Source organism: Leptodactylus fuscus, chromosome 7 (assembly GCF_031893055.1).
Source record: "Leptodactylus fuscus isolate aLepFus1 chromosome 7, aLepFus1.hap2, whole genome shotgun sequence".
Taxonomy (NCBI): domain Eukaryota; kingdom Metazoa; phylum Chordata; class Amphibia; order Anura; family Leptodactylidae; genus Leptodactylus; species Leptodactylus fuscus.
Genome location: NC_134271.1, coordinates 126,055,851 through 126,082,898, shown reverse-complemented (window position 1 = coordinate 126,082,898; position 27,048 = coordinate 126,055,851). Strand labels below are relative to the sequence as shown.

General features: G+C 42.3%; 1 protein-coding gene across 1 annotated transcript; it reads right to left on the bottom strand.

Moving 5' to 3' along the window:
- Positions 1–1,148: 1,148 nt before the first annotated feature.
- On the bottom strand, positions 1,149–27,048 carry PLA2G4F (phospholipase A2 group IVF). The gene is made up of 20 exons (XM_075283435.1): positions 26,918–27,048; positions 22,076–22,148; positions 21,274–21,410; positions 19,803–19,931; positions 18,245–18,285; positions 18,103–18,145; positions 16,082–16,139; positions 13,583–13,749; positions 13,387–13,500; positions 13,260–13,300; positions 11,905–12,034; positions 11,006–11,142; positions 9,623–9,845; positions 8,426–8,540; positions 8,097–8,234; positions 6,588–6,695; positions 5,482–5,676; positions 4,415–4,581; positions 3,178–3,364; positions 1,149–1,384 (listed from the first exon to the last, which is right to left on the bottom strand). Exons 1-20 carry the CDS (start codon positions 27,032–27,034, stop codon positions 1,149–1,151), a joined length of 2,556 nt encoding a protein of 851 aa, XP_075139536.1. The 5' UTR covers positions 27,035–27,048.

Here is a 27,048-nt window from a genome sequence, read left to right as displayed (position 1 = left end):
CCAGGGTGTTGGTATCATTTCCTGGGGTGTCATAGTGGACTTGGTGACCCTCCAGACACGAATTTGGGTTTCCCCCTTAACGAGTTTATGTTCCCCATAGACTATAATGGGGTTCGAAACCCATTCGAACACTCGAACAGTGAGCGGCTGTTCGAATCGAATTTCGAACCTCGAACATTTTAGTGTTCGCTCATCTCTACTTCTAAACACTTCCCATTCATTCAATGGGAGCATGCGTAAAGCCGGGCATGTGGATGAGAATTCTTTAATCTACTGTTACTGTACATCGTAGGTTACCATGTTCTCACCAGCTGCTAGTTAACCTGCTGCAAGTACAGTACAACCAGGCTGAAGTTTCATCATATCTCCCTTTGTCCCTCCCCTACTCCATAATCTGTAATTTGACACTTGGTGAGTTGCAGTCCATCTCGGGAAACCAAGACGTAATGCAGCAGAAACTTTAGAGTAAATACCGCTGTGGGAGGAAGAGAGTACGATAATTGGAAAATAAGCTTTTTCTGCAATTTTATTACAAAACTTTTATATAAATTTGAATATATTGATTTATGCTAATTTTTATTGACCAATTAGGAACTTCTGAATGCAAAAATCTGAAAAGTGCAATAAATGTAGAAAAGCTCCAAATATAAACATTAGAGATGAGCGAGTACTGTTCGGATCAGCCGATCCGAACAGCACGCTCGCATAGAAATGAATGGACGTAGCCGGCACGTTGGGGGTTAAGCGGCCGGCCGCCGTCAAAGCGGAAGTACCAGGTGCATCCATTCATTTCTATTGTGCGTGCTGTTCGTATCGGCTGATCCGAACATTACTCGCTCATCTCTAATAAATATTTGTGTTCAGCATATACATAATAATCCTACCCTGAGCCTATGATCATACGCATCACATTAGACCGATTGGGTCCAGCTCAGGGGTGACCTTCATTGCAGTTTTTGGGGAGCTGAATATTTACTTTGTATGAAGATCAGGTTGACTTGCGGGAAGAACGAGGAATTGAACTTGAGCGGCTTTGTATAAGGCAAGTCTTGGTTTCCAGTGAATGTTGACCCTTCCATTAAATACTAGTATGGTATTTATGGCACATCTTGCAGATTAGGAGGACAGTCTAGTTCACGAAAAATCTTTCACTTTCTTATTTTCGATCCCCGATGGGTCCTTTTATGTTTCCTTCGGTCTAGCGCCATCTTCAGGGCACTTTTAATCATCTCTTCATTGTTCAACACATTGTACCGATTTACCTCTACCAGTCTAGTAAAGTCATTTGACTCATAGGTGAAATTTTTGGTCCTGAATGGAGAATCTTTCCCATGAAGCAGAAAGTCGCCAAAAGCTTTTTCTTCATCTGTCTCACGGGAAACTCCTGTAACATCGGAAAAAATAAGGCTTAGCACATCTATCCAACAAAAAGAAGTTCCTGGGCCCCAATAGAAAATCTTTAGCAGGCCACCCAACTATAAATATTAGAGATGAGCGAGTATTCGATCGAATACCTTCCCGCCATAGGTATCTGTGTAAGCGGCCGAACACGAAGGGGTTAAACATCAAATATTCATCGAACCACCATTCCGGTGATATTCCCAGTTTTCTTCTGTATACAAATGATTTTTCTTGCAACACTGGGGGCGTCCCCAATGCTGCTTGAAAGATCTCCAGCACCGGCCTCTTCTTCAGGAACGCCTCTCCCCACGTTTTCTTCCGGTGCCGGTCTGGAAAATCCTAAGTATGCGCAGTCGGCTCTGCCATTGGCCTTTAGACAGAGCCGACTCCGCATGTCTGCGGCCATTTTCTTGTGGCTGCTTACACCAGCTTACTGCACCAGCACCGCAGGGGAATTGCCAGGTTCAGGGCATGAAGAAGGGTGGGGGGGGGGGGGGGGGGTAATACTAGGGCAGCTACAATTTATATTGGGCCTCCATAAAGGTCACACACTGAGAGGACTTCTGAGCCTGAGACCACACACTCTGTCACTGTCCCGGGGAAATAGTTTTACCCACCGCCCCCTCCCATCTGGATTTATAGTAGTGACTAACAGGAGAGCCAGTCGCCTGGACCCTTGGAGAGAGCGAACAGAGTGGACTACCTAGGAGTAGCGGAGCCACTCAGTACTCCGGAGATTCAAGTTAGCCGTAATATAGGCAAAGGACCTGATCTCCAATGTTGCAGGATCAACCATATCAGCTATCCGGAAGAGGCCTGACTCAGACCATACCTTGACCTTAGCAGAAGTGAGAGTGTTGGAGGAAGGGGTTATACAATACAGACAGCATCGAGGACCACGGGGACATCAGGGAAAACCTAACACTGCAGGCACACCAAATAGGTCGAGTTAAACGAATGGGGAAAAGCGAGTAGGGGGAAGGGGGCGAGCCAACTCACAAGAGTGCATTGGGATTTATGGGTGCAAGCCAGAGTTTCTCAATCTCAACCAACTTGGTATATGCCGGCATAGCAGGCCAAAATGGAGTGCAGCACAGATGGGCTGCCCAATAATAGTGCAGAAGATATGGGACAGCCAGGCCTCTGCACCCCCTCCCCGCCAACATGACAGAATGGGGAATATGAGGTCACCTGGACTGCCAAATAAACTGAAAGATAGTCTACTGCAAATTACGTAGGTCTGGGAAGAGACAGCTTAAGGGCCCCCCTAAAGCTCCTGGGCCCAGATGCTACCGACACCTTCTGCAACTCCTCAAATTACACCCCTGATATTCTACTGTGTTTGGTAACCCCCCCAACCCTATATACATGTATATTCTCAGGGGAAAGAGGAGTGTAAGTCGTTGCCAGACAGCTCTGGTGGCAGTCTTTCACTGACATCATTTGACAGGGGATAGTTGGCAAGCCCCCCCACATACACTCAAGTCAGTTGACTGGTCCCACAGAGATCATTGGGTTTCTAGGGGTGTTCCATTATGGAGAACAGAGATTATGCAACCCATCTTGTGGCCACGGCGAGTACTCTGTATTTCCACTGCGGGTAGGAAAATGAAGGTGAATCTGAATTTTGCACAATGTGAACATGCCCTTAGTACATGCATTATGGAAATCTTATCCTGTTGTACAGTCTTACACCTCCCCCTTCTCTTCTGGAGTTTCAAAAATATTTCAGGAAATTAAAAGACTATAAAAAAAAATGCAATTCTGAACAATTACCTGGTGCTTTGTGAGCATGAAAGGAGTCATTTACAAGAGGAAAGTGAAGCACTATGGGAACTCTTGGATTATCGGCATCCATAAACACATAGCATTCCTTCGGCTGCTTCTCATCTGCTTCTGTCACAGTAATACTTGGAAACGGGATGCCTCTTTCTTTGCAATATCTTGAGGTTAGTTCAAGGACCTTTTCAGACAGAAAAAAAATTAAAGAAGGGACTTTCCAGGCTCTGGGTGCTTCTGATATAGATGACCTATCCAATGGAATGAATGGGAGCTGACCTGCAGTTCTTTGGCACAGCACTACATAGTTTATGGAGCCTTTTTCTTCTAGCTCTGTACACTGTATAGTTCTGATGCCGGAGAACATTTGATCGGTAGGTGTCTGACACTTGGCACCCCCACCAATCTGATTATGATGATCTGTCTTATGCAGAATCCACAGTGGGATTGAGCAGGAGGTAGATTTTTTCAGTATCCATCTGTGTCTCCCATTGAAAACAAGAAGAGACAGATTCAGATGAGAATTTGGAGCTAACCCCCCCCCCCCTCCTTCCAAGGGGGCCGTATTACACCCCAGCAATCTGTATTAAACCGGGTTTATAACATGACGCAAGCGTTATGTGAGACAGACTACCAAGTGAACGGAAACTTCTCTGGGTTTTCTTGTATGTCAAATATAGAACCAACTCAAACTCCAACAGTATAGTTGCCGAAAAATGGTTTTTATTTTTGGATTTAACATCTCAGTATTTTTTAGGGCTCGTTCACACGAAGCAAGAGGGGGTGGATTTTGACGCCGAATCCACCTCAGAATCCAACCCTAACAATAGAGGTCTCTGTAGAACGCTAGCTTACTTTTTTCCGTGAGTGGTATGTTCCGGCTCACGGGGAAAAAAAAGCGAGCTGCCCTTTCTTCAGGCGGATTCCGCGGCTGATTCAGCCTTGGTGTTCACCTAGCGGAAAGAACCCTCCGGACTAGGCCCATTCATTTAGGCCTATTCCGGAGTGGGAAGCAGCAGTAGGTGAAATTTGGTCCTATTCTGACGCAGCTTCCCGCGTCAGAATGAGGACCAAAATACGCGGTCCTTAGCCCCGTGTGAACGGGGCCTTACATTTATGTGCAATATTTTACTCCGCCACCCTCGCTGGAATGGAATTTGTAAAAAAATTTTTTAATAATGATAGATAGATAGATAGATAGATAGATAGATAGATACACCCCAAGAGACCTTACCTCAAATGGAGCTTGCCAAGAGTAGTTGAAGGACAATATGACATCTACATCCCTCTCGGACTGTAGCACCAGTGGAAAGGGGGAGTTTATAGAGAATCCTCCATCCACAAGGTATAAATTCTCTTCCATAGGGGTTAAAAGATTGGGGAACGCATCCAAATGATTTCCTGAAGAACAGCACATACATGAGATTTACCAAAAAAAATCTAAACTCAACAGCACAAGGTGTCAAACACAAGGCCTTAGTCTGGTATTTTGTGTTCCGCCGCCCATGGCAGCTGCACCGGGCCCAGTCACTTAGTTTGTTTGTCTTTGGCCAGAAGATCCCCAGCACTCTATAGTTAGGGACCACTGTGGACCCTCCAGTCAAAGACAGAACAAACAGCCATTGGGGTCACAGTGGTTGTCCTTGAGAACAGACCCCTAAGTCAGAGGGCATCAAACGCCTCCACACCGCATTACAGACTCCACGATTAGAGAATTACCTTTTCTTGGAAGATGTGGCGCCTGACTTCTCCTGATGTGGCGCTGGGCTGTGTATAGCTCTATTAATGTCCATGCCGCCAAGCTATCTCCTGCTCTATGGTTCTTGCGGTACCATAGTGCAGGTGACAGGGTAGTCGCGAGGATCATAGAAGAAGTACACAGGCAGATGTCAGAAGAAGTCGGATGCTGCATCTTCTAAGACGCAGCAAGTGAAGAATTACCTGGGGAGAGGGTCGGTCACCAATATCTACATGTGAGGGGCAATATTACCTACGGGGAGACTACTACCTGAGGGGGGGATGATTCCCTATTGGGAGGGATAATAAGGAAACTATTACCTTTGGCCATACCTTATGGCTAACTTCAATGGGCTATAAATGTAAGTAAACCCAAGAGGCATAGCTACATTTATACAGTCACAGAATTACTCAAGGCCCTTTGTAGACAACCATAAGACTGATGTGGCCCACGGCAAAAAGGAGTCTGACGCCCCTGCTCAACAAGAATCGAAACAAAACGTTGTGACCGCTATTGAACAAGTACAATCCATTTACTACATGTAAGCGAGTATTCCTTAATACCTTTCCACGCCACAAACTCTCTCACTCCCACGTAGTCCTTGTAGAGGTACAGGCCTCTGGTAAAGTTATACAGTTCTCCAGCAGTGAAGCGTGACTTAAAGAAATCCTGGAAGATGTTGGAAACGATCCCTCCTGGCATGACCAGACGAGTCTGGAGACGGGATGGGTCACGAAAGTGTAGTTTCCTGCAATCGTCTAAAATGAAAGGGTTACAAAAAAATAAATAAATTATAACATATATTTTTACAGCAACTTTATGGACAGGACCTCACACATAAGAAAAACTACATCAAAAATTAAGCCAACATCAGGACTGCGATCACAAGAAATGGCAAATATAAAAGCTCACACTTCTTTCCTTCCCAGATGCTATGAGAGTGTCATGCATTACTTGAAGACAAGCATGAAGGTGCAGCACCACTTGCTTAAATACAGGGGCTTGCAGTGGTGACAACTGTGATCGGGACCATAAGCCAGGGGGGCCCACCAAGACGGATTAAACTTCTTTGATCTCCTTCCTGATTTCCTTTGATGGCTGTTAATCTGTATATACTAAATCTATCCCCCCTGTCCTCTAGTGAAAAGAGGATTTATCACACACACCCTGTCACGGTCAGAAAATTAACTTTTTATAGCAATAGCTGCAATAGCTGCAATGCTGCAGGCCACATTGGATATATCCGGCACTGGGGCGCATAGTGAGAAGGCTGACAGTACTACTTAGTAGTGTATAATACCGCCAATGTCAGAGGACATCCTCTCTAAAGAAAAATGCTTCCCTCCCCATTTATCAGATTAAATTACTAAATTCTAACATAAAAGTCTATGGAGAGGGGAAAGTGAGGAATACACACAAACTGCAGCTGCAAAGCTCTGTTACACATAAGTAGATAGCCCTTTCAATTCCTCTATACCTAGTGAGCTACGGAAGCAGCCTCCTCCTCCTCGCCCTCTCCATAGACTACTGTGTGCAAAGCTGTATACGCATACAAGTGCTATTAAACAAAGGAGCCTGAGTGAAGGAAACTCGAAGAAAAGTTTGGTGTACTTGAATATATTGCTTACTAGAGGAAATATAAATGACAGAATAATGAACTATTCCTTACCCAATACCCTGATCACATCAGTCAAAGAATTAAGCCAACGTATGCCTGTGCCAGATGCTCGAGCCCATATCTCATCAAGGTTGGCTGCAAAAGCACTGCCCCACATACCTAGAAATGGGGAAAAAACCAAACATGCCCAGCAAGGCATAAGTATTAGGCAGGTCTATAGGAACACACGTCCAGATCATAAAAATGGATTCAAATACAAAGTTCTATCGACTGAAATAAATATTAGATAAAGTAAAACTGATATCTACAAAGGTACTTAAAAGGGAATGTGTTACTAGAAATTCAGTTTTTCTTATAAAATATTTAAGAATTTTTGATCATTTAAGAAAAAAAAAAAAAAAAGGTCGCTACATTTAACCCCTTCCTGCCACAGCAATTTTCCCGACTTTGAATTTTTACTCCCCACCTTCCAAATACCACCAATATTTGTCCATTCACAGAGCTGTGTAAGGGCTCAATTTTTGTACAGCAAACTGTAATTTATAATGGTACCGGTTAATTTTTCATACTATGTAGTGGGAAACCGGAAGGAAAATTCAGAATGGGGTGAAATTGTAGAAAAACCTTTTTTTACAACCTGCTTACAAGCTTCACTTTTACAGTATTCAATGTGCTGACAAATTGAAACGTCACCTATATTCTGTGTGTTGGTACGATTATGGAGATAACAAATATACAGTATATAGTGTTTTTTTATGTTTTGACCCCTTTAAAAATAAAAATCAAAATCAAAGCTTTGCAAAAAAAAAAACCCAAAATCCTGTAACTTTTTTTTATATTTGCATGAATGAGGGATGCAGAAGGAGTTTTTTTTTTTTTTTTTGCAGGGCCAGGTGTGCTTTTTATTTATACCATTTTGGAGAATGTCTAGTGTTTTGATTGCTTTTTTATCCAAGTATTATGGGTGGCAAAACAGCGAAAAAAACTTTGGTTTGGCTGTTGAATTTTTTTTTTTCTTTAAAGTTTGTAGTCCATGGGTCAGACACATGGAGACCTAACGTGTACGTGTTTTTTGTTATTTATTTATATTCAATCCAAGGATTGATTTGAATTTTTAGGTTTTTTTTAATACTTTTATTTTTAGACCCACTATGGGTTTACAACCCCAGGGGTCTGATCACTAATAGTATGCATTGCCATATATTGTAAAATCACTATACTTCTATTACAGGCTGCCTAGCATGTGCATGGCACCTATGTGGAACATAGCACCTCAGTCATGTTTCACCAAGGCTTTAGGACAGTTAATGCAGCCGCCATTTTTAAATACCTGACACCTACCATAATAGTATAGCAGACGTTGGGAAAGGGTTAAAGACAAATACTATATCATGCAATTATCACTTTAACCACCAAGCCTAATAATATACTGACACTTGCCAATTCTGTAGGAGTTTTCTATGCAGCAGTCACCTCATTTACATCACAGACAACAAATAATAGAAGATAATAAGTTTATAGATAATACCACTTGACCACCATATAGGCTCCAGTTCTAACCTTGTAGAAAGCAAATCTTGGGTTCTTTTCTCCTGCGAATGAGATGTCCCATAAAAAACTCGCTACCAAAATCTTCAGTGCGAATAAATGCTCCATATTTCCGAAATCCAACCTCATGGGGGGTAAATTCACACCATTCTAAAAGCATTAAGAAGTGAATTACTGACACAGAAAATCTCACATTTCATTTCACAATATCTGATGGCTAGTAGTTGTTACCAAGGGGCAACTAAAATTAGGAGAGTTAGATATATTTTATAGAAGAAAAAAAAATTGCAGCTCTCTGAAAATTCAGAGAAAAGGGGGTTTCTTCTTTATTGTGTGTATACCTGCAAAATCTCCTCCACTGATATTGACCCTGACATTAACGCCAGCATATATCGGATAAGGATTTTGACCCTTGCACACAGAGATCTGCTGATCTGAGAGCTTGGCTGGATTTTCCTGCAATAGAAGCAATATTGGATGACATCATATTATTAGTAAACTGTTCTGTTTTCGGGTATATAGAATCAAGCCATTAATGTACACTGCGCAGCCATATAAGCTATACCAGGAGCCCCTGGAAAGCCATATCTCAGCTCAGAGAGGACGCCATTATGGCCATGTGCACAGAGCCTTCAGAAGCCCATATATTTTACATGGCGGTTATTTGCTCAAGAAGGAGGAGAAAACCTCAGGCGGCAGCTTATGCCCGAAAACAAAAGGACCAGGCTAGTGAAATCCAACATTAACCATCTGGGAGGTAAGGGGGGATATTCGGGGATAGCCATACACATGGGGAAATTGGTTGATACACATCTAGTGTTCATCCTATGGCAATTACATCTCCCATTGATTCCTATGAGAGACTGGACAAAAGCTCATATTACAGCCCAATACAAACAGAAAGTGAGAGTGTATAAGAAAAGGAGATTAACATAAAAGAATTATAGTCAAATCTGGAATGGCGGAAAGCTGGGTATAAAATCCTATGTATGCTGCTGCTATTAGAGGTAGTCACCTAATACCTGTTACATGCCTTTGAGGCCACAAAAAAATCAGAAACGGCAAAGAATTTTTTGTAAAATACTTCACATAGAGATTTTATTTTTATTACATAAACTTTCCCTTTCAAGACTGCGCTTTGATCATCTCACAAAGTAATTGAAATATTGAGACTTTGGACTTTCAGATAACAGCTATTCCTCATGACACCCCCCATGCACATGCAGTCTATTTGTCTGATCGTAACGTGGAAAGGGGAGTTGTCTGCTGATGGCGTCGATTCGGAGGCTGATAAAGTGCTACTGAAGTCACCATTTACTCTCCAGAGACTGCTGAGGACATTGATCGGTCTCAGCGGTCATGAGCAGGTCCGAATTTCTGGCAACAATGCACTGGCACTTCCCTGGCCTCTACAGGGGTTGGTCCAATTTTTGGACATCCACTAAATCTTATTCACATGGCCAGTTTTATTCACCTTCTTTCTGTACACAATTATTTGCATCAAACCACACAATCTGCATAGAAAATAAAGTCTGTACCTTCTGGTGAAGAAAATATTCCAACACAAGACCCCACAGGTCACTGAAATTGACTTTGTATCCATCCCTCTCCATTGCCATGAGCTCTTGTGAGCAATATTTCAGCCTTTCTGCAGAAAATGCCCCAGATTTACTGGATGTCACCGATTTCTGTGCCCTGCTTATCGCCTCCTTAAGACCTTTACTTGACCATTCAGGATCTTCATAAAGTGTAGACATACACCTGATAAGAAACATAAGGAAAACATAGCTATTAAAAAAAAATTGCAATAAATCTTTTGTCTCCATTTGGTCACAGATTCTGATGCGTTTCTGTCTTTGAATATAGGAACCTTATAGAAGAGGAACATAAGATATAGTTAAAGAAATCCCCTTTAAAGAGGATATTTCATGTGGTATTACGGTATATACTACTAGAAAGCTGACAGTGTGCTGAATGGAGACATGTACCCCACTGCCAGAGATATGGCTGCCAGCAATTTCAGCACTGATATCCCTGCACTGTCAGAAGACCTGGCCTTACAGCTCAGCGTCATTACTGACAGTACAAGGCTATGGAAGAGTATTGTCAAGGGGTGTCCTCACTACCCAGTGATGACACTGGGTAGTGAGGACGCCCAGGGTAGTGAGGGTAGTGAGTTGAAAGGTTGGCCCTTCTGACAGTATAGGGATATGGGTGCCGAAATTAACGGCACTGATATCTCTGGCACCCGGGCACATGGGGCAAAACTGACAATGTACTGAAATCAACGCATTGTCAGCTTTCTAGAGATAGACAATAACGCCGATGTCAGCGCAAATGAAGGGATATCTATAAATATATTTATCACATGCACACCAAACCAGGATGGAACATGGGTGCAACTACAAGGAGTCATTCTATTTTCCACTCACTCAATTTTCTACTCAACCTGCAAACAGAACATGAATTTTACATCCCAAAACTGCCCTTGCAAACCCCAGAATTTGCTGCCACCCCATCAAATTAAGTACCAACTAACCCAACAGTGGACTATAATGGCTTTTTCCATGTTTTACTACTTGATGACCTATCCTTAGGCTAGGACTGAACAAGTTTGGGACCCTAAAACCCAGCTGCACAACAGCATGTGAGTGGTTGAGCAGTCCCAAACCACCTGACCGATTCCCTTTAATTCACCTCACTATACGGAATGGGGCAGAGGGTGTTCTGTTTTCGGTATGAACAGTTGTCCATTTGCCCATTCTTTATAGGCTGTACAAACTAGGTCCAAAGTGTCCTAAGTCTCACTATCTTCCCTAAGACAGCTCTGGTTTCCATTTCCCATCCTGGGCCATTCCATAGGAGGCGATTCTCATATTGCTGCCAAATTCGTATAGTCACGGACAATATTCATGTTATACCATGTTGATCCAGATACTCCAGATAAGTAGGTGATGCTATCCAGTAACTTCAGATCTTGAAGGCCTTGTAGACTGCCATAGAATGAAGTCATTGCTCTCGCTCCCCCGCCAGAACCCAGGACTGCAACTACAGGAACCTGAACATGAAAATGGTTTAGAAATGACATGTCACCTAGACTTGTAACAATAGATACAGTAATAAAAGGAAAATATTGTAAGGCTGGATTCGCACTTCACTGCAGAATCAGCTTAAAATCAGCAGAGAGAATTCCTACAAAAGGAGAACTTTTCTCTCCCTCAACTTTATACTAAAAATGGGTTAAAAAGTAGCAGACACAACTCAAACCTATGGGGTCTGGGGGTTTCCACATGTAACCGCTTTTTAAGCAGACAAGATCTCAGTCTTTCAGGTCCCATGTGGACCCAAATGACAGAAACTCAAACACTACTGTAAATCTAGCATAAGGGCGGGTTCACATCTGCGCCCCGGTCTCCGCTTTTAGGTTTTCGTCTTCTGCCGACAGGAGGCGGAAACCCGGCAGACAGTGTCCGCCCCCAAGCGTTTTGTGGTCTCTGTGGCGAAACCATTTTTTTTTTTAAAACTGGACACAAAGTCCTGCATGTCCGACTTTGTGTCTGGTTAAAAAAAAATAAAAAAAAAATGGTTTCGCCGGAGACCAGAAGACTCTCATGGGCGGACACTTTGCAAACCCATTCAAATGAATGGATTTGAAAAGTGACTGCCAGTTTCCGTCTCTTGTCCAGGTTCCCTACCCCTGCATCAATAAAATCCTAAATCCATAAAATCAAAACCAAAGTAAATTATGGAAGTGATGATGAAAACCAAATTTGCCTAGTTCTCACATCTATAAATGATGCCTATGTACTAAACATCTCACCTCATCAGGGGTCGTCTTGAGATCCAGGGCGTCTTTGAGAGATTGCGCAATTCTTTCCTTTCTCTTCTTCAAGAAGTCTTTCTCTCCATCTGACAGATCAAATCCAAGTCGGATGTCCAGTTTCTGAGCGCTAACCTCAGACATAATGTCAAAGATAAGGCAAATGAAGTGCAATATAGTGAAAAAATACAAATTGTGTATTATGGAGATTAATTTTGGAAGAGCTCAGTTTTATGAGAGCAATTCTCAAACCCCATGCACCCGCATACTCATCTCTACAGAAGGTGCATGTATTCTCAGCAAGAATAGAAGGCTGTTCACTAGGGTTGAGCGATCGTGTTCGGAAAAGATCGGATTCCGATCGGCGATCGAGAAAATTTCACGATCGCGATCAGAATTCCGAACACGATCTTTTTAGGTGGGATCGAGATCGGTACTATTTCCCACAATGCTTTGCTTAGCCTTCACACTGAGTATACGCTCCGCTCATTCTGAGTGGAGTGTATACTCAGTGTGAAGGCTCCGCTGTGGTTCCATAGGAATGAATGGAAGCAGCCGGCACACAGCCTTAACCCCCTGCGCGCCAGCTGCCTCCATTCATTCTAATGGGAGACTAAACTAACATCTCTAGTAGCTACTTACCTCCAGAGATGGCTGCTCTGGTGCCCGGTGTTCTCGTTCTTCTTCGCCTCGCTGCCGCCGCCTCCCAGGTTAGTGTTTAAAGAGCTAGGAAGGCGGGGCTTGTGGCTTAGGAGAGTGTGGGCGGGTACTGGGAAGCGAGACGTCACACTCTCCTAACCCGCCCACACTCTCCTAATCTGGGGGGCAGTGAGGCGAGAAGAGCAGCGTGGAGCGGCAGCAAGGCGAAGAAGAACACCGGGCACCGGAGCAGCCATCTCTGCAGGTAAGTGGACACCAGGGGGGACTAAGTAGCCAGAGGATTAAAAAAAAAATAAAATCCTCTGGCTAATTAGTGATTCACTACACAGCGTGGATTCTAACAATTAAAGCGTTCAATTGGTAGATTCCATGCTGTATAGTGAATAGGATTGCTTTTAAAATCCGATCTCCGATTAATAAAAAAATCCCATTGACTTGCATTGGGATCGGAATTGGGATCGAGATCGGGTTCGGATGAAAAATTATCGGAAATCGGATTTTAAAATCGATCCTGAAAAGTCAAGATCAGCTCAACCCTAGTGTTCACTCCCACCAAAATCTCTGGTTCAGTGACACCTACCTAATAAAGAAAACTTATGACGTGTATCTGTATAAACTCTTGAATTTACACAAATTATGACAAATTGTAGCAAAACGTAATCATTCTCTTCCAGAATTTAAAGATTTTAACTAACCTTTCATCTTTTCTTGTCATATTCATATTGACCTTGTAATTCTGGAAAAAAAAAATAGAATGATAGCAAACAGAAGGATAACATTCACCCGCTCAGTGTAGATAGAAAATCCTGAACATTATCTCACCTTGGACAAAGGTAGATCAATGTCAATCCCCTGCCCTTTAGGAAGTAATGACAATGGTACAGATCCTTTACCCAAAAATATCGTCTGCTTATCAAGTTCAGGTGCCAGGTCATTCTAAACAATAATAAAAAAAAAATTATAATATATAATAAAAGTTCCATCTCCAGTATAAACATAAACGGACCATGTAACATACCTGTGCGACTCGCAGAGTCTTTAGCAGGCAGACATCTAGTTGTGGACTCATCTCTTTGTCAGCATGAAAAACAAATTTGCCCAATTCTTCGGTCTGAGATTGCTTTGACAGAGGACATATCTGCTTCTCATAGGACCCCGGCACAGACATTTTTAACAAATGGTTTCCTGGAGAAAAAAAAATAAAAATCAGACTGTTTGCACTGGGTCATTATTCCTATTTTAGTCCATACGTAGGTCCTTCCTGATATATTATATTTCACACACACACATTGTGTTCATGCATTTGCATATTATCTGATCTGCTCCAGTGCTGAGACACTTGATGGGAAAACCCCTTTAATCCAAATTGGAAAAAAAAAAAAATCTAATTTGTGTCAAAATTGTAAAACAACGAGAGCTATGAAGGTAGCTAGAAGTCAAGAGTTCTCCTCAAGCAGAGCTCAGGAGGATTGGTGGATAACGTTGGTGGATGGAGCGAGACATGATGTTCCAGATGTGCTCAATCGGATTCAGGTCAGGGAAACCGGCAGGCCAGTCCATATCTTCAATGCCTTCATCTTGTAGGAACTGCTGACACACTCAATCTCTGGAAAGCACATGAAGGGCTGTGCGGCCCTCCAAAGAAATGCCACCCCACTCCATTACTGACCCACTGCCAAACTGGTTATGCTGAAGGATGTTACAGGCAGCAGATTACTCTCCATGGCATCTCCAGACTCTGTCACGTCTGTCACAAGTGCTCAGTGTGAACCTGCTTTCATCTGTGAAGAGCACAGGGTGCCAGTGGCGAAGTTGCTAATCCTGGTGTTCTGTGGTAAATGCCAAGCGTCCTGCATGGTGTTGGGCTGTGAGCACAACCCCCATCTGTGGACGTCGGGCCCTCATACCATCCTCATGGAGTCAGTTTCTGACCTTTTGTGCAGACACATGCACATTTGCTGGAGGTCATTTTACAGGGCTCTGGCAATGCTCCTCCTTGCACAAAGGTGGAGGTAGTGGTCCTGCCCTCCTACAGCCTCCTCCACGTCTCCCGGGGTACTGGTCTGTCTCCTTGTAGCGCCTCCAGCATGTTACATTGCACCCCAGACTGTCCAGGAGTTGGCAAATGCCTTAGTCCAGGTTTAGGAGAAGATCCCTCAGGAGACCATCCTTATCAGGAGCATGCCCAGGCATCGTAGGGAGGTCATACAGGCATGTGGAGGCCACACACACTACTGAGCCTCATTTTGACATGTTTTAAGGACATTACATCAAAGTTAGATCAGCCTGTAGTGTGTTTTTCCACTTTAACTTTGGCGGGTGACTCCAAATCCAGGCCTTGGTTAATAAATTTGATGTCCATTGATGATTTTTGTGTGATCTTGTTGTCATCACATTCAACTTTGTACAGAACAAAGTATACAATGAGAATAATTCATTCATTCAGATTTAGGAGGTGTTATATGAGTGTTCCCTTTATTTTTTTGAGAATATATATATATATGGAATTAATGGTGCTATATAAATAAACAATAATAACATATAATATATATATATATATATATATATATATATATATATATATATATATATATGTTATTATTGTTTATTTATATAGCACCATTAATTCCATGGTGCTTTACTATATATATATATATATATATATATATATATATATATATATATATATATATTGTACATACACACACACACACACAGTATCTCTCTCTTCAGTGGTTAGACATCAATATGGAAAAGGGTTCTTTACAGTTACAATAGTCAAACAGTGAAAAGGTAATAATGGCAAACATTACAACAGCATATAAAAGGTGCGGCCATAAGGCTTATCTAATAATTCTAATCTTCAATGCCATCTGCTAAGTAAACAGAAGCAGTCACTTTGTACATACAATCCTCTCTGCTGGCAGCCTGTTATGCAGCAGCAGGAGCCGAGCAGACTGATACATAACTGAAAGAAAATATTTTATATAACTTGTCATTTATTCAATTACATCTTTGCCATTTCTATGCTTAGAAACAGTTGTGAAGCCCAGTAGGTTGTCCTAATGGTGTTTGACAGCCTTCCATGTATGCACACAAAGAGAGCTGTCAATCACTGATGGGACCGCCCCTGCCAAATCAGTCAATCAGGTACCGTACAGCTCACAGTAACGTTTATATACTGCTTCATGTTTATATACTGGTTTGCTGTTTCACAGACTGCAATGGGACGTCACTACAATACGCTAACCTGATCAATACATTATACAGGGCCACGCAGTTTCTATCCAGCTGATCTGCCAGGTTCCCATCTATCAGACCCCCACAGAGTTAAGGATAAGCCATAAATATTAGAAAGTTGGATAACCCTTTTAATCATGTTTTCTTGCACTTGCAAAGGTGTTAAAGGCAAATGCTGTGTCAAATTTTGAAATTGTAACCATCAGATTTTCTACTTTTTACAACAAACTAGTGATAGGACTGGATTGAGCATATCAGTGTCCTGACGCCAACTCACCATTTTCCTGATTTTCATCAAGTTTAATTCTTCCTTCGATGCATACACAAGGATGAACCTGAGACCATTAAGAATAAAACATTATGTAGAACAAAAGAAAAGGATTTAGTCACTAAACAATACTTGACAACAAGAAGATTTTTACATCACTAGATTGCAGTACCTGTTGGCTAAGTAACCCATTGGCTAGTAGTGAAATTTTGCATATAAATTCTGAATACATCTAATGGCTATTTTGTCAGAATAAGCGCTCTACCTTACTCTTTCTTCCCCAGCTACAAGAAAAAGGCCGCTTACACCAGTTTACTGTGTAAGTGGCCAAAGGAAAATTGCCACGGGCATGCGTTGTTGGCTCTGCTTTTTAAAAGGGATCCCATCATTAAAACTAATTTTTTTGTCCCTAGCACGTAGGAATAGCCTTAAGAAAGACTATTCTTCTCCTACCTTTAGATGTGTTCACCACACCGCCGTTCGGTAGAAATCCCGTGTTTCTTCGATATGTAAATGAGTTCTCTCGCAGCACTGGGGGCGGGCCCCAGCGCTCAAACAGCACTGGGGGCATCCCCAATGCTGCGAGAGAACTCTCCAGTGCCGCCTCCATCTTCTTCAGGAAGGGGCTCTCTTCACGTCCTCTTCCGGCACTGGCTTCAAACTTCTAGGCCTTGGGCAGCTGACTGCGCATCCCTGCCAGCCACAAGAAAATGGCCGCTTATTATACTGTGTAAGCAACCATTTTCCTGTGGCCGGCGCGGGCATGCGCAGTCAGCTTTGCCCTAGGCCTAGAAGTTTGACCGCCAGTACCGGAAGACGACACGAAGAGAGCCCATACCTGAAGAAGATGGAAGCGGCGCGGGAGAGTTGTCTCGCAGCTGTTTGAGCATTGGGGACCGCCCCCAGTGCTGCAAGAGAACTCATTTGCATACCGCCGAAAACCGGGATTTATATCGAACGGCGGCGCTGAGAAGACATCTAAAGGTAGGAGAAGAATAGCCTTTCTTAAGGCTATTCCTATGTGTTAGGGACAAAAAAAATGAGTTTTAATGATAGAATCCCTTTAAGGCTAAGGCCCCACGTTGCAGAAATGCAGCTTTTTTTGTTGCAGATTTTGTTGTGTTTTTTTGATCCAAAGCCAAGAATGCCTACAAAAGGAATGAGTACTCTAAAAAAAAAAAAAAAAGTTCTTATACTTTTCCCTTCTGCTCAGTCCACTCCTGACTTTGGCTCAAAAAACCACAACAAAATCTGCAACAAAAAAAAGCTGCGCTTCCGCAATGTGGGGAATTACCCACAAAGCACTAACACTCAAATATCGGTAATGGGAATATAAGTATAAGGAATTGAAACCCCCACACAACAAGATGCCAAGTGTGCAGTGGGCAGGGAATGGTCCTCGCTTTCCTTCCCAGTCCCTAACCTCTGCCTTTGGGTGATAAGTCTGGCAGCCTTCCATAGTGCACTAGTCACTGTAGAGCAGAGGGGAAGGGTTGGTGAGAGAAGCCAGGACCCCTCCTTGCTCACTGGCCCATCAACAATTAAAGGGGTTCTCCCATTAACATAACCATGTTTCCATTTGCAGACAATTACTCTACTGCACTGGAGATCAAAACCAGAGTAGGAAACGTCAGTCTTGATAAATTCATTAGAATGCACTTGTGAAAAGTAGGTGACTATTTCAATATAGTTATACAATAATGTGTCATCTCCCTAATTACTGCCCAAAATATAAAGGAATACCTGCCTTACTTGAATTTCTGGCTGGACTAGGTGGATGAGCTACCTGCCAAAGTATCTATTAGATTATATTTAATTCTAGCTATGCATGAATACATGGTGACTCATGTACGTTACATATGTAAGGTTCTGTCTGAGAATGCAAATAGGACTTATTTCTCCAGGGCTGCAATCTTGTCTTGAAAGAATCCCTAGTGATCACAGCTCATAGAGAGCCAGACACGAAAAATGTTAACTGATGAATTGTCATGGACGACTCCTACATTTTATACAGCGATTCATTTACTCACCACCAAGACACCATTGGTGATTATCTCACTGGGAGGATCTTTGCTGTTGGAAGACATTAATGTACATATCAAATACTATATAGTGTATAGCGATGACATACATACATAGAATTTAGTGTACACATTCTTAGAAAGGTCGTACCTTTCCTCAACATGAAATTCAACTTCCAAGACCTCCTTGTCCTAAGAAAAAAACAAAAAAAAGCAAACCGCTTTTTTTATGTTTATAGATTTCTCCTATATAAAAGTAGTACAAAATAAAAGACAAAGTCTATAGGTTAATTCTAAATAAATTAGTATACAACAAAAAGATCTATACATTACACCTGAATAAACCAGTATGAAACAAAAAGCTTACAGATTAGTATAAAACAAAAAAAAGTCTACTCCTTAATCCTAAATAAAACAAGAATATATAGCTTAATCCTAAATCTAGCATAAAACCAAAAACTCTACACGGGTTGCAGCCAAGCAGAATCAGATTGGGGACCTCTTCCTAGTACTGGCCTCAAATAGCTACAGCAACATTGGAGACTTGAGTTTAGTTGACTGGTCACATGAGTTGGACACTAGGGTTGAGCAATCGTGTTTGGAAAAGATCGGATTCAGATCGGCGATCAAGAAAATTTCACGATCGCGATCAGAATTCCTAGCACGATCTTTTTAGGTGGGATCGAGATCGGTGATTATTTCCCACAATGCTTTACTACTGGCCAAGCATTGTGGGAAAAGCTAACAATGTTAGCCTTCACACTGAGTATACGCTCCGCTCATTTTGAGCGGAGTGTATACTCAGTGTGAAGGCTCCACTGTGGTTCCATAGGAATGAATGGATGCGCCGGCACACAGCCTTAACCCCCTGCGCGCCGGCTGCGTCCATTCATTCTAATGGGAAACTAGCTAACATCTCTAGTAGCTACTTGCCTGCAGAGATGGCTGGTCCGGTGCCCGGTGTTCTCGTTCTTCACCTTGCTGACCCGCCTCCCAGGTTAGTGTTAAAGAGCTAGGAAGAAGGCGGGGCTTGAGGCTTAGGAGAGTGTGGGCGGGTACAGGGCGGGGAGATGTGACAACTCCCCTCCCAGTGCCCGCCCACACTTTCCTAACCTGCCCACACTCTCCTAACCTGGGAGGCAGGGGGCAGCGAGGCGAAGAAGACTGAGAACACCGGGCACCGGACCAGCCATCTCTGAAGGTAAGTGGACACCAGGGGGGACTAAGTAGCCAGAGGATTAAAAAAAAATCACTACACAGCGTGGATTCTAACAATTAAAGCGTTCAATTGTTAGATTCCATGCTGTATAGTGAATAGGATTGTTTTTAAAATCCGATCTCATATTAGTAAAAAAATCCCATTGACTTGCATTGGGATCGGAATTGGGATCGAGATCGGGTTCGAATGAAAAATGATCGGAAATCGGATTTCAAAATCGATCCTGAAAAGTCAAGATCGGCTCAACCCTATTGGCCACCCATGTTGGTAAAAAAAAAAAAAAAAAAAAAAGCTTAAAATGCTATAACCTAGGTCAGCGCAACGACAGTGTATATTTGTGTTGGGGAACCATCACTGGAGGCCGCAATACAGAGACCAGCATGGGTTTGGGAAATGACAGAATAAGAATGGCGGGAATCAATAAGATTCTCACTACGCTTACTATTACTTTCATGGCTGAACAACCTTTACTGATGGTCAATAAACATACCTTTGGGTTGAGTTTAAAGACTCGTCTAGTGCTTTTCCCAGGCCTGATGCTTCCTACATCAAATACAACAGAAGAAAGCTTGTCATCCAGCATTAGGTCCCGGTCATACAGAGTCAACTCCAGAATGTTCTACAAGACAGAAGGTATACCGATGACACAACACAATCACTTTCATTTTGTTGAGATATCTCAGTAGTCTAGAATATTAATGACAATATAGTTGTGTGCCCATTAGAAAGGATCTATCATGAGATTGTTCCATGCAAACGTCATACATTATTAAAGAGAACGCTTAGACGGGATGAGACTGCTGTACTTATCAGTGTCCGTTAGAATTGCCATATAATCCTTTTATATAACGTTATGATAAAATTAGCAGCGATAGACTTCGAGATCTGAACTCAATTTATATCAGGCAGGAAATGTTTTTAAGGCTGAAGCCCCCACGTTGCAGAAATGCAGCTTTTTTTGTTGCAGATTTTGTTGTGGATTTTTGAGCCAAAGCCAGGAGTGGATTGAGAAGGGAGAAGTATAAGAAGATTCCTATATATTTCCCATTCCTTTTGTAGCCATTCTTGGCTTCGGCTCAAAGAACCGCAGCAAAATCTGCAACAAAAAAGCAGCATTTTCGCAACGTGGGGCCTTAGCCTAATAGGATTATACGGTCATCCTGGATTTTCAGTGTAAGAGCAGATTCCACCCGGCTTCTGCCTTCCATTATGTTCACTGGAGGATGCTTAAAAAATAAGCGACCTCTTCGATATTTCTGCAGACTATGGGCTGATTCAGCTGCAAAGTTTGCGGCTTAAGACATCTAGGCCTAATTGGTGGCAAGATGCCAAAATGCTACTTAATTTTCCATTCCCCCGGCTCTCCATGATGGAATTCTGAAATGGAATCTAGAACGGATTTGTCTGCCTCAAATTCCTCTGCGTTTTCCACAATATGAATTTACCCTACTTGCACCAAATCATAGGATCGAGGAGATCTCATTAATAATGTATTCAGTTTGTATGACAACAACTGGCGACAGATCCTCTTTTACACCAATTTTGCACTTTCACTATATGCAATGATAAAAAAAAAAAAAAAAAACTTGCAAGTCTTCAGTAGGTGATACTTTTTTGCAATATGCAATGACTTTCTGTTAGATGTTAATTCAATGTAGCCAGTTGTAATAAAGGGATTTGCAGGATTAAGCATACCCCATTGGTGACCTAGATCTCAACCATCGCTTTGTTGGAATTGTTCATCTGCACTTGTTTTTTCATGGAACATTGCCAATAGGTCTACACTGGTCGTCTTAAACAGAACCTGCCATCGATATTTGATGCCCTGACACGTTCCCTTTAAGGAGAGCCAGCTCTGCCAAAGACGTATCCAATTTTTGCCAACATTTAAAATGGCTGATCGATTATTGGTGATCTGAAGCCTTTACACGTAGGGCGACCTGAAGCGATCATGCTCTTACCTTGACTGCTCCATGAATTCGGTAGTGAAAGGTTTCATTCCATTCAGGATCTGTGGAGTTATAAATAACTTTGGTCTTGTAAGGAACTGGGGATGCGGTGGGAAGTCTCAGCTGGACATAACAGTCCGCCTCAGACACTGAGCAATGAAGAGAAGGAGAAAATGGAAAGGATCAGAAGTGGCAAATAAATAGTTAAAACGGGTCATATTTGTAGGTATGTGAAGAACAAGAGTGTATGGTGTTTTACTTGGCTGCACAGGAAGCATGGATGAAGAAGGAACTTATGTGTGGGCAGAATATCTTATAAAGAAACACTGAGAGGAGTATTGGGATATTATAGACATATTGGGGAGCTTTGCTATAATCATTAAAGGAGAATTTGGTGCACCCATGTGTGGCGAAATCTGCCAAAGCAGCCCTTTCTCCATGAGGCCGCTGCACCATTGACTCTTGTCGATCTTCATGTTATGAAATGGTGCAGAGTGGCAACCACAGGTAATAAAAGGTGCTCCGACAGTCGTCACCAAGCCTCAAGTGCACCAAAAGCTTATTTACCTATATACCCGAATATAAGCCGAGGCCCCTAATTTTACCACATAAAAACTGGGAAAACTTATAGTCGGTATATACTGACTAAAAGCTGATTTTGTCAGCAGCAAGCTTATACTCTGACCCAAGAGGTTACTAACAGTATAGAAGTGGTTCAGAAGAGATTTTTGTTGGTGGTAGACGTCCTTTAACACAGCGAGATAGAATTAAACATAAAATTCCTATTAAAAATGACTCTTCTTTTACAACTTACATAAGTCCACGCCGTGTATGTTTCGAGCTCTTACCACAGTCACGCTCAGATTGTAATATGGATGAACTTCTTTCTGCGGATATAAAATATATATAAAAAGGTATTAAGACTCACTGGTACTGTAAGGGCTAGTTCACACGGAGTTCCGCGTGTACACATTTCGTTGCAGCGCAGTGCACTGGCATCCCGTCACGGTATTCTGCAATGGATTAGGCCCAAGTGAATGGGTAGTGACTGCTACCTCTGCACCCTATATAGTTATGACCCAATCTATTAGTGTATTTGCAATACACAGAGAAGTCCCCTGTTCTCTCCCCACCATCCCCTTCTATTACTTGAAGCAAAGATATGCTGGATTACATGACTGTCCATTCCTTTTCTCTCCAATTTTAGTCTGAGTTTACACAATGCAGATTACACTGCCTTAATCCCCATGGGAAATACTGCCCTTTCTTAGTACAGAAGCTGGTGGTAGCAATGGCAGAGACCACTGGGGAACTGGTTTAATAGCATAACTTGGCCTATACTTGGCTTTACTGTTGGACTAGCCCAGAGTACCAGAGGATCCTCCATTGGGCCCAACATCTAACACAACAATGGTGCAGTAGAAGACATCCAAATGTGATGGGTACAATGGTCTATTTCATAGGTGGTGTTGCAAGGTGGGACCCCATTTATCGTTATTGTCAATCACTTTATCTGGTGGGCTCAAGGAACTTCAATCCAGCACTGCCTGAGTACATCAGCTCATGTAGCGCATACAAGTGTGTCCACTGTCCAGTATACCGTATATAGTATATTATATATCATCACATTTAACACTCAAACTATAAGAGCTCAGTTGATCCTTGTTATTGCTTTACTTTTCCCTGGATGGTAACAGATCTGATCATTGCTGCAATATCAGAATGTTTTTAGTGTTTTTGTTTTTTTTGTTTTACCATGCGTGCATTGGCATACACACCATTAACACAGCCCATACCACTGATATGGAGCCTATGGTGAGAAGAGGCCCAACCTCTCATAGGACACAGGTCTAAAGCAGCTTGTGACTTACAAGAGTAGTTGGCAGGAAAGTAAGCCAATGGCTCTCGAGTCCACCATATTTTACTACATGTCATAGTGGCGCTTACCCTCTATGCCCAATGCCAGCTTCACCACTGGTGAGCCCCATTCTTCTCTGGGCCCAGTTGCAGTCACACCATGTCTGTTACATCACCGTTGTCTAGAGAGCCTGGTCTGTAGTCTGTACGCTGCTACAAGCACATGAGCATGTACTATCCGTGTTTATAACATATAGACCACTGACCCATTCCTTACTACGGCCTCATGCACATGACTGTGTATTATCACTGGTTCATGTGCAAAGACTTGAGCCTGCAGACAAAACTCAGGACAAATCCTATTCCTATCTGTTTTGCAGTTTGGGTTCATTATTGAAACATGTGGATCCGTGGAGGGCAGGGATGGGCACATGGATATCATTAATTTTAATGAATTGGGCCCACCAACGTGTTAAAAATAGCCATGAGAAGCCCATCAGTATTTTGGGAACTCACAGTATTAGGCTGGGTTCACACAGAGTATTCTGGCTCGTCATTTGGTACGTAGACGCCGCGGAAGGATTTGCGGGCTGTATACGCTCCCATTGTTTTCAATGGGAGCCGGTACTGTACACGCGGCGCTATTTTGCAGCCATGATTTTGCAGCGGCCGCATGTATGGTACCGGCTGCCATTGAAAACAATGGGAGCGTATATGGCCCACAAATCCTCCTGCGGCGTCTACATACCAAATGACGAGCCAGAATACTCCGTGTGAACCCGGCCTTAGGCTGAGTTCAGACGGGGTTTTCTAGTCAGAATATGAGGCGGAATCTGCCTCAAAATCCTGACCAAAAACTGCCTCCTGTTGAAATCAACAGGTTCCTTTTACCGTGAGCGGTTTGTTGCGGCTCCCGGAAAAAAGAAGTGACATGCTGTTTCTTCAGGCGGATGCCGCGGCCGTTCGTCTGTCTGAAGACACTCCCTTCCATCTAGACCAATCCATTTGGGCCTAATCCGGAGTGGAGTGTCGCGTCATCCAGTTGCGGCAACCTTTTGGACCGGAATCTGAGGCGTCAAATTTCGGTCCAAAATACCCCGTGTTAACCCGGCCTTATAAATCAATATGATGCTAGACGTTTTGTTCAGAAGAGCCATGGTTGATATAGGAAATGTGGCCACCACGCAGAACTTGTTTCTCACGCTGAGCTTGGCTGTTTGAATGGGCCATAAGCAAGATAATTTTATTCTTACTTTAGCTATATTTGGGGTCAGTCAGTAAAGCTAATGGGAATGTGTCGGGGGAAAAAAGGATTGGATAGATGGAGTACAACATCCTCCACCCCTTTATTCTCAGGATAGCTGCTTTCTGCATTCAGAACACATTTGGCTGAGCCAAGGATGCATGTGTATGGCGGAAGAGACATCAGTATTAATAGCCGTCAGCTAAACAGCTACCTAAAGTGTATGGTCAGCTAAGTGTATGAACTACTAATACCGTAGGAAGTCTCTGATGAACACTTGACTTGCCGCTACTTGTAAATCTACCGTAGTTTTCTCAAGCAGTGAAATAGAATACTCCTAAAAAATGTCTGGTTACTGCTGTCAGATGTCCTAACCCCAATAGCTTCAGTATCCGCAGTCATAGACAAGATACAGCTGAGAGTTCAGCCAACAACCATCACCCCGACTACCCTATAAATATACACACAGGACATACTTATTACTATAGAGAGATAATCCACCGACATCATTCTGGTAGGGCCTGACGAAGGAGTAGGCAAGTCTAATGAAGAAATGACTGAGGACATGGCCCATGTGAATAAAGTCATCTGCAGATCCCTATAAGAGACATGGAATATGCTGACAAATACAAGAACAAACCTATTGAGCTGAAAAATTCAGCTTGAAATTCCTAAAGACGAATTTTTAGGCTGAGGCACCACGTTGAGCATTTCTTCTTGCAGATTTTGCTGCGGTTTTTTGAGCCAAAGTCAGGACATGGGAAATAAAAAGGAAGCTCTTAGACGTTTCCCTTCTGCTAAATCCATACCAGAAAAAAAAAAAAGCGGAAAAATCTGCTACAAAAAGTGCTGCGTCTCCGTAATGTGGGGCCTTAGCCACTGCCCCAAACGTCAGTGTGCTGCAGCCCTGGTCCCTGCTTGGACATTAATGGCAGCAATGGCAGAGATCTTCAAATGATGGGAAAAGTATTAACACAGATTAGATTTTTTTTTTCAGTGTATAAAACCGGATACAGACTTTTATGACACCTGTACAGGCATTATTGTGATCTCTGAACTGTACCCTGTGATGTCAGCTGGATAAAACAGTGCAGTGCGCTATACTATGCTGGCAGTCGTACCGCTATAAAAACATTACCAAATATATCTAATAAAAGTGTAAGGAGATCCATAGGGCAAAATTCACAAACAGTGTATAAAGAGAAAGATACACTTCAAAACCAGCCATGAAGTATGTATGTGATCTTTACACACTGTACAGTGAATTTTAATGTATTTGCTAAAATCTGCTAGAAAAATCCTCTGTGGGTCGGTAAATACGCTGAATCCTCAGAATCTGCTGTCCATATTTGATGCTATTTAAAGGGGCCTTGAGATTTTACAAGATTTGTCCAAGAGCAAGAATGTTGATAAAATACTCATCTATTCAATCAACACAGGCTGCCCATTCCAGAACCAGCTCTTTTATGGCTTCCCTTTAGTGATGACACGCTGTACATGTATATGACTGCAGAAGCCAATCACTGACATCACCAGAGGTGTAGCATGAAACTCCTGGGCCCCAAAGCTATCTGCATTAGGTCCTACCACCCAATTGGTTGTAGCACTGGTCTCCTCAACAGGTCCCCCTAAACTCCTAAATCCGGATTCAACCTCAACATCCCCTGCTCATCACTGCAGGACACGTTAACGGAGTCAGCAGGCAGTGCCGAATTGGCAGGGAACTGATATTTCATTTTAGCAACTTTCTTGCACCTTTTAAATTTAATTTGTGAACAATCCTTTGAGAATGGAGTTTCTTAAAACCCCATTTATTTGCATTGTACTGTATACGTACCCCTATGTCAAACCAGTCATCCGTATAGTTATATCATAATTAGTATAGAGTTTGTAAAAATGCACAAAAATATTTCTTTGGATCTTTATTTGTCTTTGGAAACCAATGTAACACATCAAAACCTATTATCATTGAATGAATTATTCCAGGGTATAATAATCACATATGGCTGAACATGCGCATATTCTCAGCAATTTAATCTAATACATGGCCTGCTAGGATTATGCAAGTATAAAAATCTACCAAAAAAAAAAATAAAATAAAAAATAATAGGAAAGTCACAACCTTATAACACGATACTGGGAAGCAATGGTCCATGATCATATTTTGTAAAATTAATTATAGCTTTATAACATTAATAAATAAAAATTATATATATATTTATATATTACATAATATTATTAAAATATATAATTGTATATATAAATAATTTTATATATAATTACAAATTATATTAAAAAAAGCAAAAAATAATCCATAAAATCGTATTAAATAATATAATGAGATTCTATCCCCAAATCAGATAGAAAAACTGTACACAAGTGACACCTAGTGGCGAAAAACTAAAACTACATCATACCCTAAGACCTGTGCCAATGCAATAACTAGCTCGTGCAGGAATAAGACAAGCCCCTTAGTACACAGACAGCCCAGTGCCCAGTTCTAATAGCCAGCAGAGTACAGGATAAGCCCCTCGTCCTGGCCCCCTGCTCTCTTACCCTCCAGCTTCTTGACGTTTTAGGTCTGTCCTTCTCCTTGTCCTTCTTCCACAAGACTGTGGCGGCCAGGGCTGGCAGTGCCCGGCCCGGGAGATTTGCCAGCGCTGCCCGGAACATCCTCCCTCCATGCA

Coding starts and splice junctions, on each gene's coding strand:
- PLA2G4F (XM_075283435.1), bottom strand. CDS start 27,034: ATGTTCCGGGCAGCGCTGGCAAATCTCCCGGGCCGGGCACTGCCAGCC. Junction 22,149..26,917: donor AAACGTCAAGAAGCTGGAGG/GTAAGAGAGCAG, acceptor TTATATCCGCAG/AAAGAAGTTCATCCATATTA. Junction 8,235..8,425: donor CAGTGGAGGAGATTTTGCAG/GTATACACACAA, acceptor TAATGCTTTTAG/AATGGTGTGAATTTACCCCC.